The 15,996-nt window shown below is 48.7% G+C and overlaps 2 protein-coding genes across 2 annotated transcripts in view; one reads left to right on the top strand and one right to left on the bottom strand.

Moving 5' to 3' along the window:
* The first annotated feature begins 38 nt into the window (after window positions 1–38).
* Window positions 39–6,901, top strand: FABP3 (fatty acid binding protein 3). The gene is made up of 4 exons (XM_004740951.3): window positions 39–192; window positions 3,093–3,265; window positions 5,143–5,244; window positions 6,612–6,901. The coding sequence occupies exons 1-4, from the start codon at window positions 120–122 to the stop codon at window positions 6,663–6,665; spliced, it is 402 nt and encodes a 133-aa protein (XP_004741008.1). The 5' UTR covers window positions 39–119; the 3' UTR covers window positions 6,666–6,901.
* A 737-nt stretch (window positions 6,902–7,638) lies between these two features.
* Window positions 7,639–15,996, bottom strand: part of ZCCHC17 (zinc finger CCHC-type containing 17) — a 56,349-nt gene continuing 47,991 nt past the window's right edge. Inside the window, exons 8-9 of the mRNA XM_045064096.1 lie at window positions 8,387–8,544; window positions 7,639–8,100 (exon numbers count right to left, since the gene is read on the bottom strand). Coding sequence (XP_044920031.1) covers window positions 7,944–8,100; window positions 8,387–8,544 — 315 coding nt within the window. The 3' untranslated portion in view covers window positions 7,639–7,943. The remainder of the gene's footprint in view (window positions 8,101–8,386; window positions 8,545–15,996) is intronic.

Raw genomic sequence — 15,996 nt, 5'->3', positions numbered from 1 at the left:
GGCCACGCCTCACCACGTGATACAAGGGCTATTTAAAGAGGCAGCGCGGGCTGGGAACCGTGGGTCCCGGAGTCCTTGCACGCCTGTTCTGTCCTTGTTCGGCCTAGCCCAGCCTCACCATGGTGGACGCCTTCGTAGGCACCTGGAAGCTAGTGGACAGCAAGAATTTCGATGACTACATGAAGTCACTCGGTGAGCGCAACTCGGGGATGCTGGGCTGGAGAGGGCCTGGCCGCGTGCGCAGCCGTGCACAGCGTTCGAGCGCTCGCTAGTGCCGGCAGGGCTGCTGCATCCCTCCTGCTCAGCGCTGGGGAACAGGGGGACGCGGAGCAGGTGGCAGCCTGGTCTAAGGCACGCATGTTGGAAGGGGGCTTATCGGAAGGGGACTTTCTGGTCTGAACCGGGCTAGAGGGATTCCCAGACAGGGAGGTGTAGGGAGGTAAGATGTATCTGTTGATGTTGGGGCACGGATGCGCTTTCCAGGAAGAGGGGTATACATAGTGTCTGGAAAGAGGTGGGTTTGTGTAAAAAGAGAGCATTTATCGCATAAGGTGGGAGGCTAGCTGGAGGAGAAAAAGCAAGAATATGAGTGGTTTAGGGACTGGAAAGTGTGAATACGGAAAGGGAACGGGGCAGATGGGGAGTGTACTATGGCAAAGCTTAGAGAGGAGGAAACTCCTAGGAGGAGGGAGATGGGAAGAGAGAGGAACAAGGGGGTGAATGGGATGAGGAAAAGGCGAGATAGGGGCCCTGCACAGTTAGCAACAACCCCTGCCCCTCCATGTTGAACTAGAGAAACATGGTTGCTGGAGAATGCTCTCTCCCTGGTCATGGAGTCTCTGACCTTATCCTGCAGTGATGTGATATTAGGCTTTAATCACCGTCAGTGAGCCTAGTGGTAGGCTGGGGCAAGAGGACCCATCACGTGCTGGCTCAGCCACTTGTTGGGGGAAGGGTCTGGTGGAGAAAACCACTGGACTTCCGATGCAGCACGGTCCTGGAGCAAGGCCAAGATCTGTGAGATGCAGGGAGGGTCTTCGGTCTAGGAGGGTGTGATTCTTCAGATGGGGAAGAATAAAGATTCAGAGTGCTTAAAATCTGAAGTCCTTGGAGATACCTATACCCCATGCCTTGCCTAGTCTGACAGATGGGGAGACTGAGACCCAGAAAGAGTAGAAACTGGTCAGATCAGTCCCACATCAGATATGAAAACCTGGATTTCTAGATGTGCAACCCACAACAGTTTCCACTACGGACCCTGGGGGTGGGAGTGGTAGGAACTGCTTACCTAATGATTGACCTCCGCCCTTCTTCCTCTCCTAGTAGGGACTTAGATGGAGAAGGTGGATACCCTTTCTCTTAAATCCCCAGCTATGAGATTATCCTAGTCTCCTGGGTTGGGACAAGGAAACCAGAATATTGTTCACAGCTGAGCTACATTCCATGCCTTCCTACTAGGGAAGGGGGACTGATTCTGGCAGTTACCCAAATCAGGGGTTGGGGGGTGGGGGGACCAACCTCTCCCTTCTGTTCCTAACCCGTTCCTGAAATAGGGATCACAAGTGTTGGTTCTTGGGGCCCGAGTTCTCATGCCCCGCCATAGTTTGCTGGGTACTATGCCCACTGACTCCAGGAAAGTAGCCCCTCTTGCAGCAGTGGGCCCTGGGCAGCTGTTGGGAAGTTGAGATGCCCAGAGTTAGCCCCTCCTTCCAAGCCTCCCATAGCAGACATTCCAGCTGAAGAAGACCTGTGTCCCTGAAGTGAGCTGCAACATCCTTACCACACTTGTTCCCTTATTTTGCCCCAAATAAGGAGCAAATTTGGGCTACAGGGCTGAGAATCCATCCAGCCTGCTTTTCTCCATACACAGATGGAAAGGATGAGAGAGGTCCATGGGGGAGGAAAGAGCATCCTCAGCTCTCTCTGTAAATAGCGTCCACTTCCTTTCTATGTAGAACCCAGCTCTTTCTGAGCCTCCAAAATCGGCCCCATTTTGGTCTCAGTTTCTCTTGGCTCAGTCCCTTACTCATTCCACAGTGGTTCCCTTTCTCAAACACACCACACCTCTGGGTAGGTCCGAAGCAAACAGAGTTCCTTGCATGGTGACAAGGCCCTGCTCTCTTCTGGGGACTGGGGTCAGCCTGTCTCACTCTGATAGCAGGGGCTAACCAGAGATTTTGGAGACTAGATTCATATCCAGATCTGGCATTCACCTCTTGGGGAAGCTGTAACCTAAGGGGGTTAAGGCTTTGCTGGAGTTCTTTGTTTCACACTCTTGCAGGACACTCAGGGAAGTTGTGCTGTGGTCAGTGGGGGACTCCCCCTAGGGCCTAGACCAGAAGCCAGGATACCTGGATTCAAGTCCTTAACTGCACTAGCACTCGGGCCTCTCCTAAACCTGTACACTGAGACACTCTCCCTTCTGCCAACGTCCTCCCTAGGTCATGGAGAAGAGGGCTTGAAAATCCCTTCTGCCATATACAGGGGACAAGTGCACTGGTGTGTTTCAGGGCAAAAACTTCCAAAGGTGGAAAAGGCCTGTCGTCCCTCAGGCTTTTGGAAGGCAAGGTCCACATTTCTCTTCTTGCCTCAGCCCGTGGCTGGAAAGCTGCTCAGGTCCCCTTGAAGGGAGCCCTGTGCTCCAGCCTTGGGAGACTGTAGCTGAGCAGTTCTGTGAGCTCTTCACAACAGTTCTGCATTTGAATTCCAGACCTGTGAGCCTGGGCTTGAACTCTCGGTCTTTGCATCTGTGAGTGGACATAATAGCATCGTGCCTTCAGGGAGAACGAGGGGCTGAATGAGATAAAACACTTTCGTTTGTTACCACTCAGAAAATAGCTCGTCCTAATCTCAGATCTGCTGTGACTTGCTGTGGCATGCCTGCGTCCCTTAGGCTTCTCAGCTGCCCCATGAAATCAAGGGTCTCTTCGCTGCACAGAGCTAACAAGAAAACTGAATTTAAAAAACAGAGTCTCTGAAAGTTCTCGTACTTTTCCTTCTACCCTACATCCAGGCCTGAGAGTTGTTCCCTGAGGTCGTTGTACCCTGCCTTTCCCCTCGACTCATGCTCATAATCTTCCCCCTGCCCTCAGGTGTGGGTTTTGCTACCAGGCAGGTGGCCAGCATGACCAAGCCTACCACAATCATCGAAATGAATGGGGACACTATCATCGTAAAAACACACAGCACCTTCAAGAACACAGAGATCAGCTTCAAGCTAGGGGTGGAGTTCGATGAGACAACAGCAGATGACAGGAAGGTCAAGGTGAGTCATAAGAGTCTGGGGATTGAGAGACCTTGAGACCTGGCACCCTGTTACTGTACCTTGAGGGGCAGGTGATTTGGGGGGATTGAAATGAAAAAGGGGCATAAAGCCTGTGCAGTGCAGGCATGTCCCAGGTGCTAGGAGCATGCTAGCCCTGTCCTTGGGCTTCCTCCCTCCCTCCCTGAGGAGTATCTGGTGCCTATGGGAGTTGGCGGCACAGAGCCTGGATGTTCTTCTGACCTCAGTGTCCACTCCAGCTCCAGCTGGATGATGTTGTGCATGGCATCCAAGAGCTCTGGGTTTCTTTCCAGTCTGCAGACAGGAGAGTTATGTGGCCATGGCTGTGATTTCAAGTACTTTAGGAACAATGCCCAGGAGAATTCAGAGCTCTTCTCTGAGTGAACAGGTCATTCTGGCCTCCAGCAAAGGAGGCAGCGAGGGACAAGAGGTGGAGACCTGCTCAAGATGTTTCCTTTTCTCCAACCTCCACCTCCCAGGCTTGGCCAGTGAGCCTGAGGAACTATTTCTAGTTCTGCCAGCCCGCAGCCAGGAAAAGCTATGTTCTGGATAGGGCATCCTCTAAGGTGTGTTTGTACGTCTTCCCAAGCTGTAGCCCCTCTCCTCCCAAGTAGAGAGGGGACATGTACCAGCAGTCTCAGGGCTTGTCACCCTGTGATGGCTGTCTTTGCTGCTTGCCTCAGGCCTCCCAGCCCCTGGGCCAGGCATGGCAGAGACAGAACAAAGGGATTTTGACCTCTAAAGAGGGTCCCTATAGCAGTATCCTCCAGCAGAACCTATCACTTTGCCCCTCAGCTGTTTCTGCTTCCTGACAACTGCCCCAGAAAAGACAGGATAGGGTCTGTTCTCCTTGTGGAGAACCTGGCAGCAGAGCTGAGGTGGTGCCCAAAGATGTCATTCTACTTTGGAGACAGGTGGCTGTCATATCACATGCATCTGCTTCCTTGACTAGCCCACCTTTTTGAGGGACAAGAACCCTAATAAACCATAATGCTCTGGGATGCCTAAGCTTAACATAATCTAAGTAGGCAAAAAGCTTGGGGGATGGGCATGAGAAGTGAAGTAGGAGCAAGAATGCACACTCACTCCCCATGCTGCTCCAAACATAAACACAGCCTTCTCAGACTCTCGTACTCAATCCTGCTCAGCCAGGGTCCCCTAGCCTGACCCAGAGCCCCCAAATTCCTAAAGAAAAGAGATCTGGGAGAGCTGCCAAATGAGAACCAGCTGATGTAGGTTGGCAGAGCCCAGAAGACTAAGTGGGCATCTGACCAGGGCTTTGGAACACTCCAAGGGCACCCAGTCCCTGGACCTGGCAGTTGCTGTCTACTTGTCAGCTGAAGGGGCCACGTGATGTAGAGCAAGAAGAGATAGGAATACAAAGTGGGAAGCTTATTTTCCAATACCTTCCACCCCAAGGTCTGTTAGACATTGTGTGTGATCACCACTAGGCTGGAGAGTCTCAGGACTCCTCACCAGTCTTTCCCAGGGATGTAGGAGACACGCCCCTGTCTCCTAGGGGCTCTAGGGCTGTGGGTGTCGTGTGAAGATGGGATAAGTGTCCATTCTAAAGACCAGCAGCACTTCTCAGAGCCAGGCTGTTTGGCTCACCATATTGCCTGCCTCTGCCTACTTACCAACACCTGAAGGGCCCAGCCAGGCAGTCGTGGAGCAGAGGCTGGAGGTGAACAAGACAGCCTTTGGGGCCATGCTGGAAGCAGGCCACCTGAGCTTTGGTCCTGGCACCATCATCATTTTGGGGCACAGGGCGGAGTCCTCTGTGGCCCCAGTGACCAGACACCATCTTGTCCTGCACTCCTGGCTCAGATCACAGCTCAGGCCTCTACCTCTCTCCACAGTCCACCGTGACGCTGGATGGAGGCAAACTTGTCCACGTGCAGAAGTGGGACGGGCAAGAGACAACACTTGTGCGGGAGCTAGTTGATGGGAAACTTATCTTGGTAAGATGGATAACTTTGGAGCCTCCCGGAGTTGTTTACCATTACTGCCCCTTTAGTCAAGCCTGTTGGGAAGGCCAGGGTCTCCCCCATGGGATCAATGGGGGTAGAGGCAGGGCTGGGGTGGGATTAGGTGGGAATATTCTGTGTGGTAGCTTTGGCCTCACACAGGCCTAGTTTCACATCTCAGCTTATGGGCTACATGACTTAAGACAAGTCATCTTCTCCAGCTCCCATTGTAAAATGGGCATTAACACCACCAACCTTGCGGGCTGCTGGGATGCCGGAGACCCTGACCCTGATGCAGAACATAGAGCATCCTAGAGGTGAGGCAGAGGGCTCAGATGCTCCACAGCCTTAGTCTCCTCCTGTGTTGCCACCTTGCCCCACCCCGGGAAAGGCAGAAGAGCCAAATTAGATCCTAGGCTCCTAATACCCTCTTCTTCTGGGACTGTGCTGCCACATAGAAAGCCTCTGGGCAGGGAGAGACTGGTGATGGCAGGGCAATGACAGTGCAGTCCCTTTTACCTCATTCCAGCCCCACTGCCTCCCAGTGTCTTGCATGCCTGGCCTGCAAGTACCTGACAGCCTAGGAGGGGACAATCAGGCTGGCCCATCAGTCTGTTTAAGGACAAATTTGGGGACTTTGTTAGAAGAATGTTGCCATGACTGAACACCCCCAGATCCAGGGCAGAGGCAGCAGCCCCGTGGTCTCTGCTTCCTAACTGTAGGACCTCAGGTTTTCACCCCAGCAGCGTCTTCCCTGCAGACCTTGGGTCAGCTATCACTGCTCCCTACATTCTTGCATCACGGTGAGCAGGGGTCCCTGCAGAGTTAAGAAGAGGTGTCTGCCTTTGGTGGGCATGTGCTGTGCGGGACCAAACACTCACTGGGTAACCGGACTATGGTGAAACCACGGGCCTGGCTCCGCGATGCGAGGCTGGATGGACGATGGTGGCTCAAGCCTCTGGCTTGTCAGGGAAGGAATGGAGAACTGGTGGCCTAGGACAGTCCTTCTCCAAGAGAGTCTGGACATTCTTACTCACCTGTTTGTCTACGATGTGCCAGGCACCATCTGAGGCACTAGAGGAATGGTGCAAGAGAGAGCGACGGCCTGGGACAGGGACCAGTCACTTCCCCTCTCACAGGTCATTTCCCCAAAATTCTAGCAGAGGAATTAAGTGCCTAAATAAATGAAAAGCTTGGTGTATTAGGAAAAAATACAAAAAAGAACCTGGCACATAGTAGGTGGCGAATCCCAGGGAGACTCTTGGGATGAAGGCAGAGGCTCTCCCCATCAGAATGGAGACTGCCCCAGTACCTTCAGTGCCCTCACCCCTGCCCTAATCTGGCTCTGTCTTTCCTTCCAGACACTCACCCATGGAAATGCAGTTTGCACTCGTACTTACGAGAAAGAGGCATGACCTGCCCACTCCTTCACTGTCTGCTCCTCTGCCAGTCGGCTAGCCCTGGACTCAGCACCAGATTGCCTCATTTTTTCCTCGGCATTTTGTATAAATCCACCTTGGTTGGGTTGGGGAAATACGTCTGGGGTCAGGTGGCACCAGCCTGGGTCCACTTCTGGCTCCCATTGTGTATGTTTGTTTTTTTAACTGCATCCAGAGGGTGCTCTAAGGTCAATAAAGCAGAGTCAAGGTCACCAGACTGCCTTTTTGCCTTTGGTGACATGATTCTGGGAGTCTCAGTTTCCCTGTGTGTTGGAGAACAGGCAGGAACAACTGCCTGAAGGTCACGAAGAAGCAGCACTGGATGAGACCGAAATGGACCGTCTCAGAGGCAGTAGTAGTTGGTCACCTGACCCACTCCATCATAAAACAGCTGTTCCCACACCTGGGCTCTCCACTGTCCCTCCCCAAGGCCACATGAGTGAGTCCAGTCTGGAATAATGAACCAGTGGCAGGGCTTCCCTAGGCTTGGCTACTAAACTGTCAGATCAGGCGCATTCTGCACTGCGGGCCCCTGGGTTTGGAAAGTTACTTTTTGTGCGATGCTGTGGTCTGTTTTTCCAGAATGCAGGGTCAGGACACGGGATGCATGCAGGCTTGTGCCTGGTGGTGGGAGCCAATGCCCACTGGCCAAGATGACAGCTAAGCTCCCGCCTGCGCCCTGGACCATTCATGGTTACAAATCTTAACCAGTTCTCTAATCAGCTCTGGGAGAAGAGGTCATCTAATCATTACAGAAGAGAGGGCTTATAAGTGATCTCCTAAGAAGGCTGTGACCTGTCAGTGTCTCTGGCTCTATATCTCAGCTGGGCCTCTCTCCAAGGTCTGAAGTAACATATTAAATGTTTTTCTGTCAACTAATGCAGACTTGGTGACTTGTAAGTCTAAATTACCAGGAAGAGGGATTATAGTAATAAGAACATTCAGCAGGTTTAAAACCAAAAACACTTCCATTTAGTGCCAGGAATTTAAGCAGAGACCTGAAGTGGAACCAAGTGACTCACACAGTAGTAAATACAAAGTAAAGCAATGAACTTGGCTTTAGCTGTCTGGTTCAGTGGTCTGGCAGAATGTCACACACAAGCTCAGTCACTGCAAACAACGGTTTTCTGGCTGTCACTTGTAGCATGGGAGAATCACGTTAGGGGGAATGGAAAAAGTGAGCACCACTTCTTACCATGTTCTCCCTCATCCTGCTGGTCTCCCTTGGCCCGTGTTAGATGCCGCAGGGATCACTCACCAGTCAGCCCAGGGCAGACCCAACAAGGAGGGGCCCATCCCTGTTCCAACTACAGCCAGACTTGCCTCCACAGCAGTACCTGTGGCTGCAGCCTGGACTCCTGTGCAGGAATCTGGCTCTGGCAGTGGCAGCTGGAGAGGGTAACAGGACCTCCTGCCGAATAAAGGAAGTTGAAGTGAATGAATGGATGAGCTGCAGGGGTCACTTGCAAAGGGACCAGGAATGATAAGTTAACAAGTCATTCAGGCAGATGCTTTGACATCTAACTCCCAAACCTGCCTGCTGCACGAGGGGAAGCCATCTCCCCCGTGGGTGAGGAGTCAGTGGGGTGGGAGGTCGTACTAACACTACTGAGTCTTTCTGGGAGCCAGGGCTTAAGACACCGAGGCTCCTGGTACCTCCTCCTCTCAACCACCCCCTCTACTCTTTCCACTCTCACTCTTTGTGCTTTTTCTTGTGCTTCTTCTTCTTCTTCTTCTTCTTTGCTGCCTTGCTATCTTTTGATGTGTGCCTTGCCCTCTTGCCTGTGTCACTCTCAGAGTCTGAGCTGTCCGAGTCAGACGACTTCCTGTCTCTATGTTTTTTCTTCTTCTTTTCCTGAAAAGAAAATTTAAAAGCAATGTTGCATGTATACATTTGCTTTAGAGTATCATGGCATATAATCAATAGGGGATCATTTAATAAATTATAAAGGAGGAACACCTGGGTGGCTCATCAGTTAAGTGACGGCCTTCAGCTAAGGTCATGATCCCAAGGTCCTTGGTTTGAGTCCGGCATTAGGCTCCTTCTTTAACATGGAGCCTGCTTCTCCCTCTGCCTGCTCTGCCTGCCCTTCCCCCTGCTTGTGTTCACTCTCTCTGACAAATAAAATATAAAAAAATAAAAATTTAAAAATTACAAAGCACTAATTAAAAAGAATAAAGTCTTCCAAGTATTAATAAGACAAAATGCCCCAAATGGGTGAAAGGACCACGTCATAATATAGTATGTATTCCAGATTCTGGGGTGCTTACCATATTATATAGTGTGTGCATATAATAAATATACACATACACATACATTTACATGTACCTGTATATATTTAAAATGCACAGAGAACAACAGAAAAGACACTGGCAACAAGTTACCTCAGGAATGAATGAATGGGGGAAAGAACATAGTCTTTTACTTTCTATTTCATGTAATTCTGTCCAGTTAGGTTTAAAAAAAAAAAAAAAGGCATCCTTTTATTTAAAAAAAGCACAGGATACTGAGGAGGAATTTAGTCCTTAGAGGTCACCCAGTCTGCCTGGAGACAGTGCCTCACATGCCCAGGGGCCCATACTGGGTGGGAGCTCCAGGGCCCTGGACTCCTGCTCTGGTTTCCAGCAGAGGCCGCTGCCATCAATGAGTACGGCTCCAGCTGCTGCCCTTGGTGTGCATCATCTCCAACACAACAACCTTGGAAGATTATAAGGATGAAGAGAAAAGCCCAGAAAGAACTTTCTCTTCTCCGACTATAAGCACCACAGGGTGCTGCCGAAGTAGCAACACCAACTCACACAAAAGATGGGCAGCAGATTCCCAGGCTTCTGTGCGCAGGGCTTCAAGCAGTTTTTAAGCAACATGTAACCTTTTCCTTGAATTTCAAATGTTCCTACTGCCTCAGGAAGGTTTCTAAGAAGCAGAGACTGAGGGAGAACGAAGAGAGGGTACTGAAGAGGCGCAGCTCCTGCTCCCCCTACAGGCTCCCAAACTGGCAGATGGCCGTGTGCCTCAGGAGCCCGCCGTGAGAAAGGAGGGACGAACACCGAAGCAGGCGGTAGACCCAGCCTCAAGTTCTGGCTCTGCCACTTCCGATCCTTCCTCTGTAACTCAGGATGAGTCACTTTATCTCCTGAGGCGTACTTTCCTCAAGTGTGAAATGGAGAGGAGAACAGCACCCAGGCTGCCTGTCTGTGGTGAAGGGGTAATGAGGGAGTATCTACAGCTCCAGCTGAGAGCCGCCTGCCCCAGATCACACAGGGAGGGGTTTGCACACAGACTGGATGACTGGAAATCTCTTGAGCTTCCCTCAGAAGCACATGACCAGCCCCTCCCTCTACAGAGCAGAGGCAGGCCTCACGGTACAGTGGTCAGCGCCAACGATTTTGGAATAAGACAGAATAAAGTTCAAATTCCAGCTGCCACTTAATGGCTGTGTAACTTGGAACAGACACTTAGCTTTTTTGAACCTCAGTTTTCCTTTCAGTAAACTGCAAATAATAAATACTTAGTTCAAAGGATGCTGTGAGGATTAAACAAGATAAATACCAATTACCAGGCACTAAGTGCCTGATACACAGCAGGCAGTATGCCGCAGCTGTAAGTATTATTCTGTCATTTCAGAGAACTCCCAGAATGTTCTGACAGTCTAGCCACATATCCACAGCAAATGAATCAAAGTGTTGAGAGGAGATTACCCTAACCAGAATTCTTTCCTGATGTCTCCAGTGGAGTAGAGAGAGGGGACCAAAGTTTCCCAGACCCCCATTACCAAGCAGTAGGAACCACAGCTAGGGGCAGTTGAGAACTGGCAAATCACTAGTTTGGCTTATGGGACTGCACCTTCCGGATGACAAGATCGTGGAAGCCCATCACGGGATACAGGGCCTGGGGAGCCTCACCAGATCCTGCCCCGGAGGTAGGACAGGGTCCTGGGAAAGTGAAGCACACGTGGAGTGTGGCACCCCCCGCCTCCAAGCCTGGCCTGCCCTGGATAAATAAATGAGGAAGGACAGTAGGAGTACTTTTTTTTACGTCCAAAGAGCATTTTTCAAGCTTTCTGCATCCTTTATCTTATAATAAGAATCTGGTAAGGCCAAAAATTCAGGAATTATTATTCCCATTCTACATATAAGAAAACTATAACTCAGAGAAGTAAAGTGAAGTGACCACTCAGGTGATAAGGTCATTGTGCTTTCTAACTCAGAGTCTGGCATTATTTCATTTTCCTCCCTCTCAAAAATGCAGGCTGTAAGAAGTCACAGGCTGGGGCGCCTGGGTGGCTCAGTGGGTTAAAGCCTCTGCTTTCGGCTCACGTCATGATGGAGCCCCGCATCAGGGTCTCTGCTCAGCAGGGAGCCTGCTTCTTCCCCTCTCTCTGCCTGCCTCTCTGCCTACTTGTGATCAAAAAAAAAAAAAAAAAAATATATATATATATATATATATATATATATATATATAGAATTCACAGGCTGTAAGGTGGACTCCCGCTAGAATACGGAAAGTGCTGAGGGGTATTAATCTTCTAGACCTCAATCTCTGAACAAAGAAAATCTCCAGCAGGTGGCGTCGATCACTGCAGCGGCTAGACGGGAGAAGATGGAGTACCAGAAGTGACACTGGCTTCTGGTCCCTTGACTTCATCCAAGGGGGAAGTGGAACAGAAGATAAAGGGTAAAAAAATGACCCTGGGCATAAGCCACTGGCAGACAGGCCAGGAGGGGACATGGGAAAGAAGCCACTGCTCAGAACTGTTCTCCAGGAAAAGCCAATGTCTGGTGACAGCAGCTGGCCCATCCATTTTCTCTCATTCTGCAACAGGTCAGCAGCACTCCAGCACGATAAAAACAAACAAAAACTGAGAAAGGGAAATAACACAAACATTTATAAAGTACCTAATTTTCCAGATGCTAAGCTGGGCACTTTGCACATAACCTCCTCTAACCTTCACAACACATCCATTCAGTGGACATAATTATTCCTATATTTTCAGGGAAAAAAATGGTAAGTTCAGAGAGGCTGACAGACAAGGTGACTTGCCCACATGGCAGAACCGGGATCTGACTTGGGCTGGGTCCCAAAGTGGATGTTCTCTTCGCCCCATCTGCATTATGGGCAGCACTATCTTAGCACCTCCCAACCAAAAGGCTCTGATTTTGGCCCAAAATCAACCAAGCAAGCATTTATTCTTTATCTGTTCTTAAGAATTACTCCTAATATGTACATTGGGGAGGGTATGTGCTATGGTGAGTGCTGTGAAGTGTGTAAACGTGATGATTCACAGACCTGTACCCCTGGGGCAAATAATACATTGTATGTTAATAAAATAATTTAAAAAAAAAAGAATTACTCTTGAGAAATGATTGATCCTCAAACTGAGAAGTTCACTGGGGTAAACTTTTGGGAAGTAAGATAGAGTGCAATTCCTGGATAGAATTTACCTGTAATTCAGCAGTTAGTTTACCATAACTTGGAAAAGATAAGACCAGAAGAAAAAGGCTTATCAATCAACTCACAAATATGTATTTAATTTTACTACCTACAAAGCACTTTGAAGAGCACGAGTTGCATACTGTGTTGCTTAGGAGATAAGGAGAACATGCCAATTTTTAATAGAATTCAGAGTACCTACTAACCCACTGAGTAGTGGAGCCTGGCCCCTTTCCTCCAAGCCTGAGCCAACCTCATCAAACCAGGGAAAGAGTAACTCCTTGTAACTATATAGTACATTCATTCAACAAATACTTATTGAGTACCTTTTAAGAGCCAGGAATATCTGTTAAACTAATCTCTCTTAAAATAGTTGAGTAAGGTCAGAAATCAGGGATAATAAGCCTTCAAGAAACACATTATCTAATCAAAGATAAAAACTAATTAAGATACTAGGGAGTTCATGACAGTAACATAAGAAAAGTATAAAAACCATGTCATTGAAACACAAGGGAAAAAGCCATCATGTCTGAGGAATCTGAGGTTGGTTTCATGGAAGATACGCAGGCGTCATGCTTCTGAAGCATGAATATGGTCTTGGCTGGTGGAATGGTGGTGGTAGTGTTGATGGAAGAAGGAAGTTGGGGCCTTCCAGCTAGATGGAAGTCAGAAAGAGGCAAATGCTTGAAATATCTTTCAACGAGCGACAAGCCACCAGGAGCGACAAACCACATCCTGTGTAGCTATTTACTATGCACCAGATCCATCCCTTCTCTTGTATGCAAAACCCTGGATCTGAGGATCATCCCCTCTCTCCTGTATCATCTCCCCCTCCTTCACCAATTCATCCCCCCCAATAAACAAATATGCCGTAATAGTTTCCATTGAAAAAACCTCGTGAACAACCTTAACCACACTGTCACCCCATCGCTACTGAAATGGTTCTTGTCCAAGTTACCAATGACCTCCACAGGGCCAAATCCCTGGTTCTCATTTACTTGATTAATCAGTCATACCTTGACAGTCCATCTGCCTTAGAACACACTCCTCCCTAACTTCCACCACATTTTCTTACTTCTCTGCTAACTTCCCGGGCTGTTCCGTTTCAGTCTCCTTTGCTCGTCTGTCCCCACCTCCAGTTGGAGTCCTAACTCTAAAAGTTGGGACACGCTGGGACTCAAGTCCTCAAAGCCCTGCCCTCTCTCTGTATTTACTCTCCAGGTGACCTCAGAGATTTACTTAAATACAATCTGTATGTACTGACTCCTAAATTTCTATCTCTTACGTGGGCCTCTCCTCTGAACTCCAAACTACACATCCAGCTGCCTTCCCTTGGTAGGTGCACGTGGATATGACAGGCCCTCTACCCCCCCACCACCTCCGCTTCCCTCCAGTCTTCATAGGGAGAACCTCAAACTAAAGCCCAAATGCTCCCCACGCCCCCACCTACTTCTGCATCCCTTCTCCTCTCAACACAAATCTTCAGTTATTCAGTCCAAAAACTCTGTGGGGTTATCCTCAATTGTTCTCTTTCCTACCTTACTACCAGTTACTCAGTCCAAAAACTTTGTGGGGTTATCCTCAACTATTCTCTTTCCTACCTTACATCAAATCCCTCAACAAATTCTGTCAGCTTTGCTGACTCCTCACTACCTCCAGCACCACCATCTCTTACCGGAATTATTAATATTGTCTACCAACTAGCCTGCTGCCTTCTGACTGCCCAGTTTCCACACAGAAGCCAGACTAATTCTCCTAAAAGGGAAGCCAGATCACATTGTCCCCCTGGTCAGACTTCTAACAACATCCATTTCCCTCTAACAGGACAGGTGCAATCCTCATATTCTCCTAGAAGGCCCTCCATGATCCAGTTTCCCCTAACTTCCTCTCCTCTCCCTCACTTCACTCCGCCTACTCCGACCTCCTTACTGTTACTGAAAGATACCAAGCTCATTCGGAACATCTGGCTACTACCCTTGGTGAAACCTCGCTTTCCACTTCTCAGAGGAGCTTGCTTCTTGTCTTTCTTCAAACGTCCACCCAATGATGGCACTCTGAGAAAGGACTGCCCTCACCACTCTATCTACGATGGTGAGTAGCCTCTCCCTACTAACCCCATTCCAGCACTCCCTATCTTTCATCATCAAATTAATTTTTCTCCATAGCACTTACCACTACTTGGCATATTAGTCTTATTTTGTATTTGTTTACCAGTTCATTGGGACCCGTTAGAGTGTAAGTGCCATGAAGGTAGGGACTCTACCTGTTTGTTCACTACTATACCTGCAGTGACTAGAACAGAGTTTGGCACATAGACACTTTTAACAAAGGAGGTTAAAGAACAGTTGTGTGTGGGAAGGAACTGGTCAGAGACGGTGCTGGGATTGTGAAGAATCTTCAAGGAACTCGGACTTTATTCCATAGAATGCGAATCACGTAAGGCTTTTGAACAGACCACCCTGGACAACCTTGCGTTCTATCAGAATGGGTCCAGGATTGGCAACCTCTCTATCTCAAATAGGCCTGAAGAAGTTCTCTGGAAAAGGGGGAAAATCCAGTACTGCAGCCAAGGGATGACAATCCTTGATCTGTTCTTTTATAGATAGTAGAGCAGAGAGTAAATACAGTAGCAACATCGGAAGAAGAAAATTATATTCTGGATCAAGTGCGGCTAAATTTCAATATAATTGTAGGCAGCCTGATACTCAGTGCACATGCTTTCTTATACAGCACCGATTCAGAAAAATCCATGATGGCATATGATAAGTGAAAGAAAGAAGCCTGCAAAGTATAGGCCAAAGATTCATGGAAAGATCATCCAGGGCTTCACTACAAAAACCTCTATTTCTGTTTTGCCACCCACTTCATAGCCCATTTCCATTTTCAATACATAGTTTCCTCTTGTTCTAATTATGCCCCAAAAAATGACTTACAATTTTCAGACACTTGGACAAAAATTGTCATGGTACTGAATGGGTATATAGGACCAAACCAATGCATACTCGGTATGTGGACAACATGTGCATTCACTATGTGTATATTTGATTTAAAAAGGTGGGAGCCTCAGGGCTACAAGGATCCCATGCTCCTACCCCTGTTCCCTTCATTATTACCTTCCAGCAGCAACAGGACTCAGCCTCTGTTACTCTCCCAACTGAGGGCAGGTCTCACTGAGTGAAGGAACTAAGGAGCTACAGATAGCAGAGCTTGTGGACGCTGCCTATTCAAAGGTAGCCGGTAATGCAGTGCTAGGCATTATGTGGAACATGTGACATCCTTTCTTTATCTGGGGCCATTTCCTGGTTTCCCAACATGCCTAGTACCTTCTCCTTTACCTTAGATATTCTCACCAGACTGCAAAAAAAAAAGTGGGACAGTGAAGCAGTCTAGTAAAGAAGCAGAAGTGAGAACTCAATAGCCCATTTCTGACTTTCTGGTTCCAGTTCTGAGTGGCCCAACCACACTTGATTTCCTGTTGCTGGATTTCTATGTGATCCAATAAAACCCTTGGAGTGGGTGTCTGTCCTCTGCCCCCAGAAACACCCTGGGTGCTCATCTTTCTACTTATGCTTTTAGTTGCTTGAGTGTAGGTGTTGTATACAACCTTTAATTCATGGGACTTGCCCATCACATAGGCTTCCACACACTGGGCACGCTTGCTACCCATTAATTTATTCGGCAACATGGACTGCTGAAGGCATTTCCCCTCAGATGAACCTACTCAGTTCCACATGTGGTTCCCAGAGCCAACCAGTGCTAGAACAGGTGTCTGAATCTCACAAGCCCAAAACATCCATTTCCAGTAGGAGTTTCCTCTGGTAAGGAAAGTCAATCTCCTATTGAAGTCAAAGATTTAAAGGGTAGGGGTCCCTGTCT

Source organism: Mustela putorius, unplaced genomic scaffold (assembly GCF_011764305.1).
Source record: "Mustela putorius furo isolate JIRA1106 unplaced genomic scaffold, ASM1176430v1.1 tig00003853_pilon_pilon_pilon, whole genome shotgun sequence".
NCBI classification, from domain to species: domain Eukaryota; kingdom Metazoa; phylum Chordata; class Mammalia; order Carnivora; family Mustelidae; genus Mustela; species Mustela putorius.
Note: the sequence above shows the minus strand (reverse complement) of the source record. Positions and strands in the feature narration are given on the sequence as shown.